At 33.6% G+C, this 14,424-nt stretch overlaps 2 protein-coding genes across 2 annotated transcripts; one reads left to right on the forward strand and one right to left on the reverse strand.

Annotated features, from left to right (window-relative positions):
* Positions 1-630: 630 nt before the first annotated feature.
* LOC140062571 (tectonic-1-like) lies at positions 631-7,284 on the forward strand. The gene is made up of 12 exons (XM_072108838.1): positions 631-986; positions 1,321-1,441; positions 1,832-1,938; positions 2,415-2,551; positions 2,973-3,084; positions 3,368-3,486; positions 3,602-4,006; positions 4,297-4,424; positions 4,720-4,860; positions 5,664-5,838; positions 6,094-6,237; positions 6,390-7,284. Exons 1-12 carry the CDS (start codon positions 689-691, stop codon positions 6,624-6,626), a joined length of 2,124 nt encoding a protein of 707 aa, XP_071964939.1. The 5' UTR covers positions 631-688; the 3' UTR covers positions 6,627-7,284.
* Positions 7,285-7,326: 42 nt separating this feature from the next.
* Positions 7,327-13,941, reverse strand: LOC140062572 (40S small subunit processome assembly factor 1-like). The gene is made up of 6 exons (XM_072108840.1): positions 13,826-13,941; positions 12,945-13,243; positions 12,471-12,620; positions 7,836-7,922; positions 7,669-7,721; positions 7,327-7,533 (listed from the first exon to the last, which is right to left on the reverse strand). Exons 1-6 carry the CDS (start codon positions 13,899-13,901, stop codon positions 7,374-7,376), a joined length of 825 nt encoding a protein of 274 aa, XP_071964941.1. The 5' UTR covers positions 13,902-13,941; the 3' UTR covers positions 7,327-7,373.
* Between the last annotated feature and the right edge of the window lie 483 nt (positions 13,942-14,424).

Below are 14,424 nucleotides of genomic sequence, written 5' to 3' on the forward strand. Positions count from 1 at the left end.
CTTCCCTGGTAGGCCTACCAAATTGGGTCCACTTGAGCACAGTGTATTAAAATACGAAAAGATATTAAAATTCAGTGACTTATTTCTATTTTATATCACTGTGCTCCCCTGGCTCCAAATAGGGTTCAATTGAGCAAAGTGTATTAAAATACGAAAAGATATTAACATTTAGTAACTTATTTCTATTTTATATCACTGTGCTCCCCTGGCTCCAAATTGGGTCCACTTGAGCACAGTGTATTAAAATACGAAAAGATATTAAAATTCAATTACTTATTTCTATTTTATATCACTATGCTCCACTGGCTCCAAATTGGGTCCACATGAGCACAATGTAATAACATACGAAACGATTTTAACATTTAATGACTTGTTTCTATTTATATCACTGTGCTCCACTGGCTCCAAATTGGGTCCACTTAAGCACAGTGTATTAACATACAAAAAGATATTAAAATTAGTGACTTATTTCTATTTTATATCACTGTGCTCCACTGGTGCTAAATTTGGTCCACTGAACCAGTTACCGTAGTACTATTTGTATTTCGGAAGTAAATAAAGGCATAAATGGCGCGCCGTAGAAGTAGAGAATGCTCGATCCGTCGAAATGACGCGCTCTTATTTTGATCTCAATCTCTCGGTTGTTGTTTACAAACATTTTTGTTTTTTGTTGAAAAGGTGCGTCGCTATGGCGAAGCAAAACCTAGGCATTCCTGAATTACTTTTATTGGTAATAAGCCTAGGATGTACGTTTATTTTGTTAGTAAATGGTCAGAACATGAATTCAACTATAAATAGTACCGATAATCCCAATATTACGACAGTTGAGCCCAGCATGACGAGTGACCAGACAACCACCGATGAGCCAACGACCGAGACTTCTGGTGGAGAAACGACCTCCGAGCCCGTCGACCCACAACAACAGACAACACCTACTAGGCCTGAAGAAATGTCTATAGAATACAGTACAATAGAAGCAAATACGGGTTAGTAATTACAGTACTATTATTATTGCCTTGAGCACCTTTGGTGGCGAAGTGCGCTCGAGAAATCTATATTAATTATTATTAATATTATAATAATAATATTAGGCCAGCTACTACTACTAGGCCTAGCTAGGGCCTAGCCTATTATTATAGTAGTAGGCCTAGGCCGGCCTAGAACTAGTAGTAGGCCTATCTAGGCTATATTCTTAATCTTTCTTTTGTATTGATTGAATATTAATTATTATTAATGAAAAATAAATTTAAAGTATAGCTTATTTTTACTCGCCATAGGCTAGGCCTATATCATTATTTGATATCTGTTTTGATTCTATAGATATTGGGCCATGTACTTGTGATTTGACTGGCAATGCTTGCGATGTGAATTGTTGTTGTGATTCAGATTGTTCTCCTGATGATATCTCTACCTTCAGTTTCTGTAACAATCAAGATTTAAGGTAAGACCATTTTCACATGATTCTATATAACATGGTTAAAAATATAAAATTCCATCAGGCACTCTTTTCAACATCAGATTCTCTTTGAGAATGAAAAATTTGAAAACCAAACTTTTCCGGTCCCAGGAACGGATCCAGGATTTTGTTAACGAAGGAGCGCTAACACAATATTTTAAGTATGATTTTAATATGATTTAGTCTGTAAAAAAGTAGATTTCAATCCCCTGGATCTGCCTGTGGATCCAAACCAGAGATTATAAGCCAGCCCAACGGTGTCCAGTTTTTTATTGCTCTCAAAAAGTCCTGGAAATCAAATTATATAAAAATTTTCACAAATAATATCTTTTTCCCGTTCTAACTATTATTATTAAAATTTCTCTTAATTTTTAGCAATGAAGATAGAGTCTGTTTCTCAAAAGAAACAATTTACAACATCAACAATGACGAAGTAACAACAGAGACTGTTGGCGGCCTATTCTGTATTTATACAGATAATTGTAAGAATCATGCAATACAATAAAATTGTATTATTTCAAATTCATTTGCTTGTGGTAATACAATTTTATAAAAAACGTAAGAAAGTACACAAAGCAAGCACAATCACAACAATAATAAACAATCTAAATCAGGATCATATTGCACAGCGTTATCTTTTTAGAGGTTACTATTGTAGAATCTAACTCCAGTAAGAATGAATGATTTATTATAGCGCTCAGTATTTATTATTTAGTTGTCTGGTATCACAACATTAGAGCATCACAACAAAATACACACAATATGTGCACCATTTGAACATACTTGAACTTTGATAGATAGGTAATAGATAGAAATAATAGTAAGTTTGCATCAATCCAAATGGACATCCATCTTGTTGATCTACCACCACTACCAGAGCTGTGCCCATATTATAGCTTTAATATGCATTGCCCCTGTTTTAATGCTCAACTACTTGAATTATGTTTTGTTTCTTCAGATGAAGATCGTAATTATTACACAGTTCCAGATACAGTGGACAGTGTTGACACTTTTGATGAACTTGTTACAGAATATGGATCTTATAACTTTGCTAAACAATCAGAAACTAATGAAACATTTGGTGATTACTATAAGGTAAGTCTTCCTTGAAACCAATGTGGTACAGTAGCTTGGTGCAATATTCTTGCCGTCCAATCTCAAGGTCCTAGGTTCAAGTCCGTACAATTTTGTACAAAAGCAAGATTTTTTTTTACCCAGACTAGCAACAGTTTTATTGCCATGGGCAATACATTGAGCTACTCTGGAATTCATACAGTATGGAAATAATAATAATGTATATATGTATATACAGGGCATATCTAAGTGCTGAGCATTACAATCAACAGAAAACATAATATATAATATATAGATTTGTACTGTACTTTACTGTACCCTCTGAAGCAAAAAGAAATAGCACGCACGTTGATTATTGAATAGCACTCTTCAGAATGCATCCTATACAGTACACTCTTATATTATGAATTTTTTTGAATGAATATTTTTGTTATTGTTAAAGTATGGTGATAAAATATACACGTTATTTGAGGGAGTTAAAGGAATTGCTCTGGGGTACCTTGGTCTACCAGCTTTGCTTGTCACCAATGCTTGTACTGATAACAACCCTGCCAGTAAGTAACATTATTAGTTATTATATAGTTATTCATTCAAAGAAACCATACAGGCAGCCAAAGGCTGAAATGAGTACAATTTGACAGATGTAAAAACTATGTAAAATTAATGTACATTATACAGTAATAAAACATTAAAAAACACATCTAGAAAAAACATTAAAAGACAACAAAGTTTAGTATAATTAGCATTCAACGTCTGATAATAAAAGATGTATCATGTATTATGCATTATTAGCATTCATCACCTAAATACTTTTTGTGTACATTATTTTTTCAACAGGATACTTAGTTGATGAAAACACAGAGTGCATTCGTACGGTTATCGACCTTGCGACAGAATGCCAAACACTGCCCTCTTTATCTAGTTACTCGTACTACAATGAAATTAAGATTGTCGCTGTAAGTCATTTATTTTTTAAACCTTTTTACTTGCTAAAGAATTTATAGAGCAATTATTTATATTTACTAAAAAAAGTTAGTTTTATTTCTTTCATCTTTTGTGTTTTGATTGTAGGTACCAGCCTACATTCGAGATATGTTTGTAAATGTAACAGATTATAATTTGACAACAGTTTTCCCCGTGACAACAGATGCCCCCAAAGTTAACGTATCGACGCAGACACCAAGTACGACTCCAAGTTTGTACTCAGGAGAAGAGTTTGTTCCGATTCGATTGGCACAACCATCATTTTGCGAGAATCTTCTTGATATACGTACTTCCTGTAATATTTCATCTTTTCAAACGCCAACATACAACAATGTTACAGAGACTTGTAGCAACGTTGTGACAGAAGTTCATTATACCATTACCCATAATGCCACTGATGGTATAGTTGACGCTCAAGTGTTGTTTGTTTTATCAACTGTGAATGCTCAACATTTTCCTCTTTTACAAAAGTTCTCAACAAGCTTTGTCAAGGTATGTTTACTGACTCAATGTTTTCTGTGCGTTCTTTGGTTTGCATGCCGTTTTAGCATATACTTTACTGCAAGCATATATATTTCTGTTTATTAATTATATTTATTAAACATTTTTTTTTTAAAGTTATTTGTAAAGTCTGATTAACGATTTAAACAAAATGTAATTTCTTGCTTTAAAAAAATATCATTTGTTTTAGTAAATAGTTTTATAATTCTTGAAATAACGTAAGTTATTTGTGGAAGTTAAGGAAGGTGAATATAAAACACTAAAAAATACTTACCTTTCAGTTTGATGAAGAGGATGTGTTTGCTAGGAGTGGTAACCCCGGGTATGTAATTGGTGAACCACTTATTGCTGGTAATCTGACATCGTATGAAGAAAGCGTGGATGAGGGTACCGAGGAGGTCTACGTCAAATATCCTTTACTTATTAAAACCATACTTACTATTATTTTATTTTTTTATTACACCTTATTTATCGATGGTGACCCTATACAGCATATGCTGACAATCAAGGGGCCCTTATGATGAGTTATGATAACATTTTTGGTTTTAGATAACAATGATTTTCAATAATTTTCTAGTTTTCTTTTTAGGACTGTGAATTTTGTTTGCTTTTTATTTGTTTCACAGTAAAGTTTTCTTGAATAGGGTGTCCCAAAGGAGGGATTTCGCTGTTTTTATAATGTTTCTTTAACCAACATTAATTACATATGCAATATCATTAAGTGAAGACCGCTATAATCGTATGACAGTGGTGACCGCTACAGCAAGTGGAACTTGCGTTTCAGATCCAGACTCGAGAATACCGGTTGTCTTTGGAGAGGACATTCGATCAGGTTGCCTTATAAGGTTAGGTTTTTTTCTAAATTATTGAATAATTTCATTAGGAAACATCGTAGTAAGTATGTTTTATTTCATACTTGTATATTGTACTTAATTGTCATCCCTTTGCCAACCATTTTAAGGATAAATGGTTGAATTAAACATAACTGTTGACTATTCCCAGTGTATCGTTCTCAGATGTCAGTGAGGCAATAAACGCCATAGCAAGGCAACTAACTATCTTTTTACCATTTTCTATTCCCAGTGTATCGTTCTCAGATGTCAGTGAGGCAATAAACGCCATAGCAAGGCAACTATATTTTTACCATTTTCTATTCCCAGTGTATCGTTCTCTGATGTCAGTGAGGCAATAAACGCCATAGCAAGGCAACTAACTATCTTTTTACCATTTTCTATTCCCAGTGTATCGTTCTCAGATGTCAGTGAGGCAATAAACGCCATAGCAAGGCAACTAACTATCTTTTTACCATTTTCTATTCCCAGTGTATCGTTCTCAGATGTCAGTGAGGCAATAAACGCCATAGCAAGGCAACTAACTATCTTTTTACCATTTTTTTTATTCCCAGTGTATCGTTCTCTGATGTCAGTGAGGCAATAAACGCCATAGCAAGGCAACTAACTATCTTTTTACCATTTTCTATTCCCAGTGTATCGTTCTCAGATGTCAGTGAGGCAATAAACGCCATAGCAAGGCAACTAACTATCTTTTTTACCATTTTCTATTTCAGTGTATCGTTCTCTGATGTCAGTGAGGCAATAAACGCCATAGCAAGGCAACTAACTATCTTTTTACCATTTTCTATTCCCAGTGTATCGTTCTCTGATGTTACTGAGGCTTGTACTGCAATAAACGCTATAGCAAGGCAAGCACTTGCAGGTGACATGCCACAATCTATGTATGTTGCAATGTTTGGCAATTCTGATGTGGGAATTGTAGGAGATTGGGTTCCAGTTATTATCCAAGAACCGGTTGCTGAACCCACGGTAAGAAGTTCATTTTTAATGCAAGTAAATTGACCAATCATGATGCAATGAATCATCATCCACCCTTGTCTTGATTGGTTGAATTATGTTAAGGTTATTACTTAGTCAAATACCTATAGCTTTTACCATTATTGGAATACACTAGTTGCTTTTATTTTGAATAGTGTATTTGATGTTTTGATCTTTAAAATTAGTGAATTAAGTCACAATCAAGTTTAATCTTACTTTTTACTCTAAACTTCCTATATTTTCTAGAGCATCGTGGCAGGACAGTGCGATAACGTAATTCTGTCTTTAAGCATTGAGATTCTGTATGCTAATATTGGCTCATTGGCTAATCCACAAGCTAAAATTGTTGGAGTTAAGTACACATTCATTCCGGGTAAACTTACATACCAGGTAAGAAGCAAAATCATTTTGAACTAAAATGATTTCCTACCAATCTACAGTAGTTCTTAAACATAGGGAGTAAAATTGTACTCCATGTAATACTGTCTTATTTGATTTATAAGAGTAAAAAGAATTTAAGCAGTTGTAATTTTTGTTTGCAGTGTGTGGGACCATACTGCCAGGCTGGAACTGAGAATTTAAGACAGAAGTACGAGATAGCTAGTTCGGTAGCATTCCTTGATGTTTCAACCTATCCAGACGCTGTCCTTGCTGAAATACCCCCATGGAAAGTGGAATTGCCCAACGATTTTTTCTACCCACTCTCAACAGCTTCTACCCTACATGTTCACATCTTAACTATTATGTTGTTGTTGATGGTTAATTTGTTATGCACCTGAAATCGGAGATTACTAAGATGTGAAAACGTGGTCTAATGAAACAAGCGGTATTGGTGCTGCGAAACGTAGATGATGTGGCGCCCTCCTGGTGTTCAGACAGTTGGTTTGAAACGAGTTATCAATATAGAATGGTATAGATATCTATATAACAACAGAACATGACTCTCCTAACAAGCGAGTCCAGATACAAATGATGGACTAGATACTGCAGGGTCAATTATGGCTGTATAGCTTATCAACTGTGTAGCTCATATGCAAGGTGATTTTAACTACTGAGGCACACTGGACTAATTTTGCCCAAATAACTCCAAATTTCATTTTTAATTTTAAAATTAATTTTAAGCCTTGATACAATTAAGAAACTGTATACGCAACCAATATATTGTTGAAATTAATGTTTGCCTTTTTAAATGTTTAAAGAGTTGTTTTATCAATATATTTAAAGTGTCAATCAGTTATTGAATTCACTTCCTGTTTATATACCTTTTTATATCATGTTGACATATGTAAATTAAGAAACTACCTTGATTGTAATTGGTCAGATGTTTTGCTCTACTCTGAAGTAAATGATTGTATTACTAAAAATGACAAATGATTGAGAATTTATATTTATTTATTCCTATTTTGTTTTAATTAACAAAATGATACAGTACTTTTTATAAGAACTTTGTAGAATAGAAAACAAACCATTTACAAAATAAAACTTGTATAGCTGCATATATTTGTATTAGTATTTATTTTACAACATTATAACTTAATATGACTGTTTTTATGCATTTTGGATTTACTTGATTTGATTTTTAAATCTTTTTTCGAGACAATCTGCATACCCCTTGTGAATTTCCCAACTTGTCCATCAATGTAAACACCTCGTTGTTGAGTTGGATCTACCCAGAATCCTTTGTTTCTGAAATGTATCAATATGGGAAATGTTAATATTAGCTTAATTTGTTTTTTCACCAAACAAAATAATAATTTAATAATAATACAGTAATAAGCAAGTTCTCATTAATTCTAAAAACAAGTCATAAATGTTGCTTACTTTAGAACTATTTTCTCTGGTTTCTTTTTTACTTTGATTCCCAGCTTTCGGTTCTGTGAGAAAAAAAACCAATACTGGTTAAAATCCAATGTAAATTTACCAAGGCAAAGCATTGATTCCAGGGTCCTATCACAAAAGCTCCATGTCAAAGGTCAAATCATACTTACAATCTCTTTTTGACTTGTTTCAGTTTCTCGCTCTTTTTTCCTAGTTTCAATTAGTTGTTTGTAATTCATATATTCTTTTTTCGGGGCCTAGAAAAAAATAAATAAAACATGATCTACACACGCACTTTTTAAATATGTTTAACACTAACAGGCACATGTGTTAGAATCTTTAGAACTGTGTAAAGCCCTGTCCACACTATCAAACTTCATGTGTCAAAAAAATGTGATATACTCATATATGGACATGATGATTTCATATCACTACCATATTTAAGCATATCACTACCATATTTAAGCATACCACTACCATATTTGGCACATCACACTTTTTTTGTCAAACTAGTTTGATAGTGTAGACAGCATTAGGCGCAGGAGCCCCGGATAGCGTTACGTTTGAAAACCCCAAAAAGTGAGGTTTTCAACCATTAGCGGCATGACTGATGTGAGTGATTAATGTGTTTTACGGACGGTTTCAAGGACTATCCTACCAGTGGGCTGTTCACTGGTCAAATGATTGACACTTTGTATCACCGTTTGTAACTGGAGCTGTGACGACCTTTGTAACTGGAGCTGTGACGACCTTGCAAGAATACTAGGCCAGAATTTTTAATTGAAAAGTGCCTAACAATAACATGGAGATGGAAACAAATTTGTCTATCTTTCTTTCTAAAATAAATGGTCACTATAGTTTCAAACTAGGCTTAGTCCACCACATTAGTAATTACGAATCGAAACCTAAATTAAAATTGTTGGTATTCTTTGGCCGTTGTTTGATTAATTACATCTTCATGCCATGTTTTTTTTTCTCTAATGATTTGGCGATACGCTCCTATATTAATTAGGCCTACTAGCAGAGGGTTCGATGAGTTTTGAAAAGTGATGTAAATGTGGTCTAACATATAGCAATTCAGTTTTTTAAGGCCCTTCTTCCTTGTCCGAGCCTTTGGAAATATTAAAAAGTTATATTAATATAATATATTCTGTGTTTTCATGTTTTGAGAAATTGTATATCATTTCAGATGTTTCGCGCTGCGCTTTTATTTGTTTCGCGCCTTGTCTTGTTCGAGCTTCCTCCGTACATACCGATAATTAATATGATTTTTCATTTCATTTTTTGTACATTATTAACAAATAGCATACAGAACCCCATACAGAACATACCCTTCTCTGAGAAAACACTTGTGGGCGATTCCCCGAATACGACATGATGGAATAGTTTTGGAGACTTTGACTTTGGAGTAGGCCTAAATCGAAACGTCAAGCAACTCAACAGTTCTTTTCATAACTAATATAGGCCTACGTGGTGTACTGCAAATTTATATCAACAAATATGTAACTTGTTTAGCACGTTTAAAATGGATAGCAAAACATATTAAAAAAAAAAACCTGAATTATTTCAAACAGACAGCACATTAGTTCAAACGGATAGCACAATATAGATAGTTCAATCAAATGAATATAACTATATAACTGTACTGTGCATTCTATACGGATTATCGGGTAGCACATTCTTTCAAATGGATAGCACATTCTTTCAAATGGATAGCACATTCTTTCAAATGGATAGCACATTAGGTAGCACAATCAAATGGATATAGTACTGTACATTATTCTATGATTATCGGGTAGCACATTCTTTCAAATGGATAGCACATTAGGCCTATTTCAAATGGATAGCACATTCTTTCAAATGGATAGCACATTATTTCAAAATGGATAGCACATTATTTCAAATGGATAGCACATTGGGTAGCACAATCAAATAGATATAGTACTGTACATTATTCTATAAGGATTATCGGGTAGCACATTATTTCAAATGGATAGCACATTAGGTAGCACAGTCAAATGGATATAGTAGGCCTACTGTACATTATTCTATACGGATTATCGGGTAGCACATTCTTTCAAATGGATAGAAAATTATTTCAAATGGATAGCACATTATTTCAAATGGATAGCACATTAGGTAGCACAATCAAATGGATGTAATTGTACTGTACATTATTCTATACGGATTATCGGGTAGCACATTCTTTCAAATAGCACATTATTTCAAATGGATAGCACATTATTTCAAATGGATAGCACATCAGGTAGCACAATCAAATGGATGTAATTGTACTGTACATTATTCTATACGGATTATCGGGTAGCACATTCTTTCAAATAGCACATTATTTCAAATGGATAGCACATTATTTCAAATGGATAGCACATTAGGTAGCACAATCAAATGGATGTAATTGTACTGTACATTATTCTATACGGATTATCGGGTAGCACATTCTTTCAAATAGCACATTATTTCAAATGGATAGCACATTATTTCAAATGGATAGCACATTGGGTAGCACAATCAAATGGATATAGTACTGTACATTATTCTATAAGGATTATCGGGTAGCACATTATTTCAAATGGATAGCACATTCTTTCAAATGGATAGCACATTAGGTAGCACAATCAAATGGATATAATTGTACTGTACATTATTCTATACGGATTATCGGGTAGCACATTCTTTCAAATGGATAGCAAATTATTTCAAATGGATAGCACATTAGGTAGCACAATCAAATGGATATAATTGTACTGTACATTATTCTATAGCCTACGGATTATCGGGTAGCACATTCTTTCAAATGGATAGCACATTAGGTAGCACAGCCAAATGGATATAGTACTGTACATTATTCTATAAGGATTATCGGGTAGCACATTCTTTCAAATGGATAGCACATTAGGTAGCACAATCAAATGGATATAGTACTGTACATTATTTTATACGGATTATCGGGTAGCACATTCTTTCAAATGGATAGCACATTCTTTCAAATGGATAGCACGTTGGGTAGCACAATCAAATGGATATAGTACTGTACTGTATATTATTCTATACGGATTATCGGGTAGCACATTCTTTCAAATGGATAGCACATTCTTTCAAATGGATAGCACATTATTTCAAATGGATAGCACATTAGGTAGCACAATCAAATGGATGTAATTGTACTGTACATTATTCTATACGGATTATCGGGTAGCACATTCTTTCAAATAGCAAATTATTTCAAATGGATAGCACATTGGGTAGCACAATCAAATGGATATAGTACTGTACATTATTCTATAAGGATTATCGGGTAGCACATTATTTCAAATGGATAGCACATTATGTAGCACAATCAAATGGATATAATTGTACTGTACATTATTCTATAGCCTACGGATTATCGGGTAGCACATTCTTTCAAATGGATAGCACATTAGGTAGCACAGCCAAATGGATATAGTACTGTACATTATTTTATAAGGATTATCGGGTAGCACATTCTTTCAAATGGATAGCACATTAGGTAGCACAATCAAATGGATATAGTACTGTACATTATTTTATACGGATTATCGTGTAGCACATTCTTTCAAATGGATAGCACATTCTTTCAAATGGATAGCACATTAGGTAGCACAATCAAATGGATATAATTGTACTGTACATTATTCTATACGGATTATCGGGTAGCACATTCTTTCAAATGGATAGCAAATTATTTCAAATGGATAGCATGGATTTGGGTAGCACAATCAAATTGAGCACATTGGGTAACACATTGCATCAAATGGGAGCCTACTGTACAGTTATTCTATTGAATTGAATTGAAATATATATTTATACTGGGTAACCTCTTCAGTCAAAGACAGGTCTCCCAGAGGGCCCAGTTCGTGATCAGTGGCTGTGATGTACTAATACACCGGGGTAACCCTCCACTCGTCTCGAAAGATGTACTAGGTTCTTTAAGTACACACAAGCTAGATGTGTATTCTATTATCGGGTGTAGCACATTAAAATTGAGATAAGATGGACATCATAATTTATTATTAAGGGGAAAAACAGCAAATCTTTACTGAGGGGACACTCCTATAAAGCGGACATTAAGGGGACGGGGAACATTTAAGCTCAGTGCCAATGTTCACTCAATATATTTTCCATCACAAAATAACAAAAAAGACGAAATATTTATATCCATTTATCGTTATTAAATAAAAATGGATATTATGATAATTATGATACTTTGTTTGTCTTGAAAGTTTTCATTGGTGAAACGTTGCCTGCTACATTTTGAATTTCCGAGTCCAGATCAGTATTGGTATTGGTTTTCCGTGATCTATTCTAACTAATGAAACAATTTTTAGAAAATGATATATCTGATAGATATCATCTAAGTGATGTTTTACATAAGTTATAACGTTTAACTTTTCATTCTCCATACATTCAATTCTTTTAATATAGTTCTTGTATAACACCATATCAAGTAGTAGTAGAAATTATTGTAGGGTTTTCTTATTATTCAGTCAATTCAGTGTTTCTATACAGAAAAGAGGTAGTCAGTGGCCTTAACATCAATTAATTGTATAATTTGCACCCAAGGTCGAATAGCAAGAAACTCAGTTCCAGTTACATTGGTGTTCATTGGTCAATAGGAAATGAACAGCACACTTATGGGTGGTGACAAAGTTTAGTTATTGATAAGTTGTCCTTGGGAAAAACACATTAGTTGGGTTGACCATGGGCTGACAGAGTTAACGACTTCGTAACGCTATCCGGGGCTCCTGCGCCTAATGAGAACTTACCTGAGCACCAAGCCTGATCGCTCGTTGTAATTCCATTTTTTCTTTGTCTTCGTAATCAAATCCACTGAGACCAAACTGATGAACGTCAATTTTAGCTTTCTTCAAACTCATGATGGCAGTGTTTGAGTTCATTGCTACTGTGTCTTCATCCTGCGTACAGAATTAATTAAGTAAACTTAACTTGATCAAATAGTTCCAACACACATATGATATATGTTTATAAACAAGTTATAGCAATATTTATCCGGATTTCAATTGTGCTATTATGGTAAATTTTTAATTTCTAAAATTGAGAATATCTGAGAGCTTGAGAATAACACATTTGATTGATAATTTTAATATCAGACGTCTTAATGTTTATTGAAATTTGTGTATTTTTTTTAAAATTCTACCTCCATGATTCTACAAATTATTAACTTATTATCAAATTATAACTTATTGTTGACAATTGGATTACAGTTACTGTAATCATACCTGTGTACGTTTTCTTTTTGATGGGTCATTAAAAACAATCACTTCTACTTCTTTTTGTGTTTTGACTTTCTTCTTTCTTTTCTTCTTCTTTTTAAAATCTTCCGATTCTTTGAACATCTTAATTTCTTTATCAAAGTCAGTAAATTTGTGTTTTTCCTTTAATAAATCATTAGTTGTCATGGTAGTTGATCTTTTTTTCTTTCTCTTTTTTGACCCATTTCTTTTATCCATTTCAACTGCATTTTTCTTTCTTATCATTTTGTTTACCCTGCTGGAATTATCCTCAAGTAAACTATCTCCTAAGTAAGTATAAATAAAATCAATCAAATTGAAAGGGAGGAACATCGCAGGAACATTTTGGTCAATCTGCCATTTCAGTCAGGTCAGAGGTTAACTATCTACCATATAACATTTTCTAAATATTATTTAAATGCCCGCCATTCAATATCATGTTTTTAAAAAGTGGAAATAATCATCATTACAGTAACTATAATGCCATGATGGCTGGTAGGAGGAGGGTGCATTATTTGTATTAGACTTCATTTATTCATTAATTAATTTAAATTAATTAAATTAAAATAAAGATAATATTTTGATTATATTGGTTGGTTCTTTAGTTCATTCTTTTAAACTTACTGGACGATAAAGTCTATACAGTATTATATATCAAATTTTACCACAAAATAATAAAGACCTTTTGGGTCGAAACGTCCCGGATTCAAGTAATCTGCCTTTTTCTGATCCGCCGCCGGCCTGAGCTAGACTGTAGTAAGGCCTAGGCCTACACTAAAACAGTTGTTTATCCTAGGCTATATTATTAGATAATATCTCTACAAAATTAACAACAGAAATCAAAACATAAAAACGGATTACGAATTTACCATAAGCATTTAAACGTTTAAGAATTAAGTTGGAAATATGTTCGTCAAATAGTGATGTGTCTTTTTCTGAAGTCATTTTAACAACCAGACAGGGATTCCCATAGAACAACGTGTGTTGCGTGAACGTGCGATATATAAATGACCGGCGTGAAGTTGGTTACTTATTCCTTATTCGATATTCAATTTTTTTTGTGAAGTTGGATCCTTATTCGACATTCACATTCACATGTATGGGGCGCAATATGTGTAATATTTTAATTAAATGATTTTATACTTACGGCTTAGATTAACTAGGGCTATGATTTATAGGGCTATAACTTCGTTATAAACAGCATGGACCGGGATGACGATACATGGGTTGGGGCTAGTAGGGTCCAGTCGTTTCAGAAAAATACCACTTGCCCCGGTCCATGCCGTCTAGCTGTCATTTTACGCCATTTTAAAACGTTACTACAATTTAACGTTTTTTTAAATAAAAATTGCAATATAACCGGATAAAATATAGGGCTATAATTACGTGATAAACGGCATGGACCGGGATGACGATACATGGATTGGGGCGAGTAGGATCTAGTCATTTCAGAAAAATACCACTTGCC

The sequence above is a fragment of the Antedon mediterranea genome, chromosome 11 (assembly GCF_964355755.1).
Source record: "Antedon mediterranea chromosome 11, ecAntMedi1.1, whole genome shotgun sequence".
In the NCBI taxonomy this organism is placed as follows: Eukaryota; Metazoa; Echinodermata; class Crinoidea; order Comatulida; family Antedonidae; genus Antedon; species Antedon mediterranea.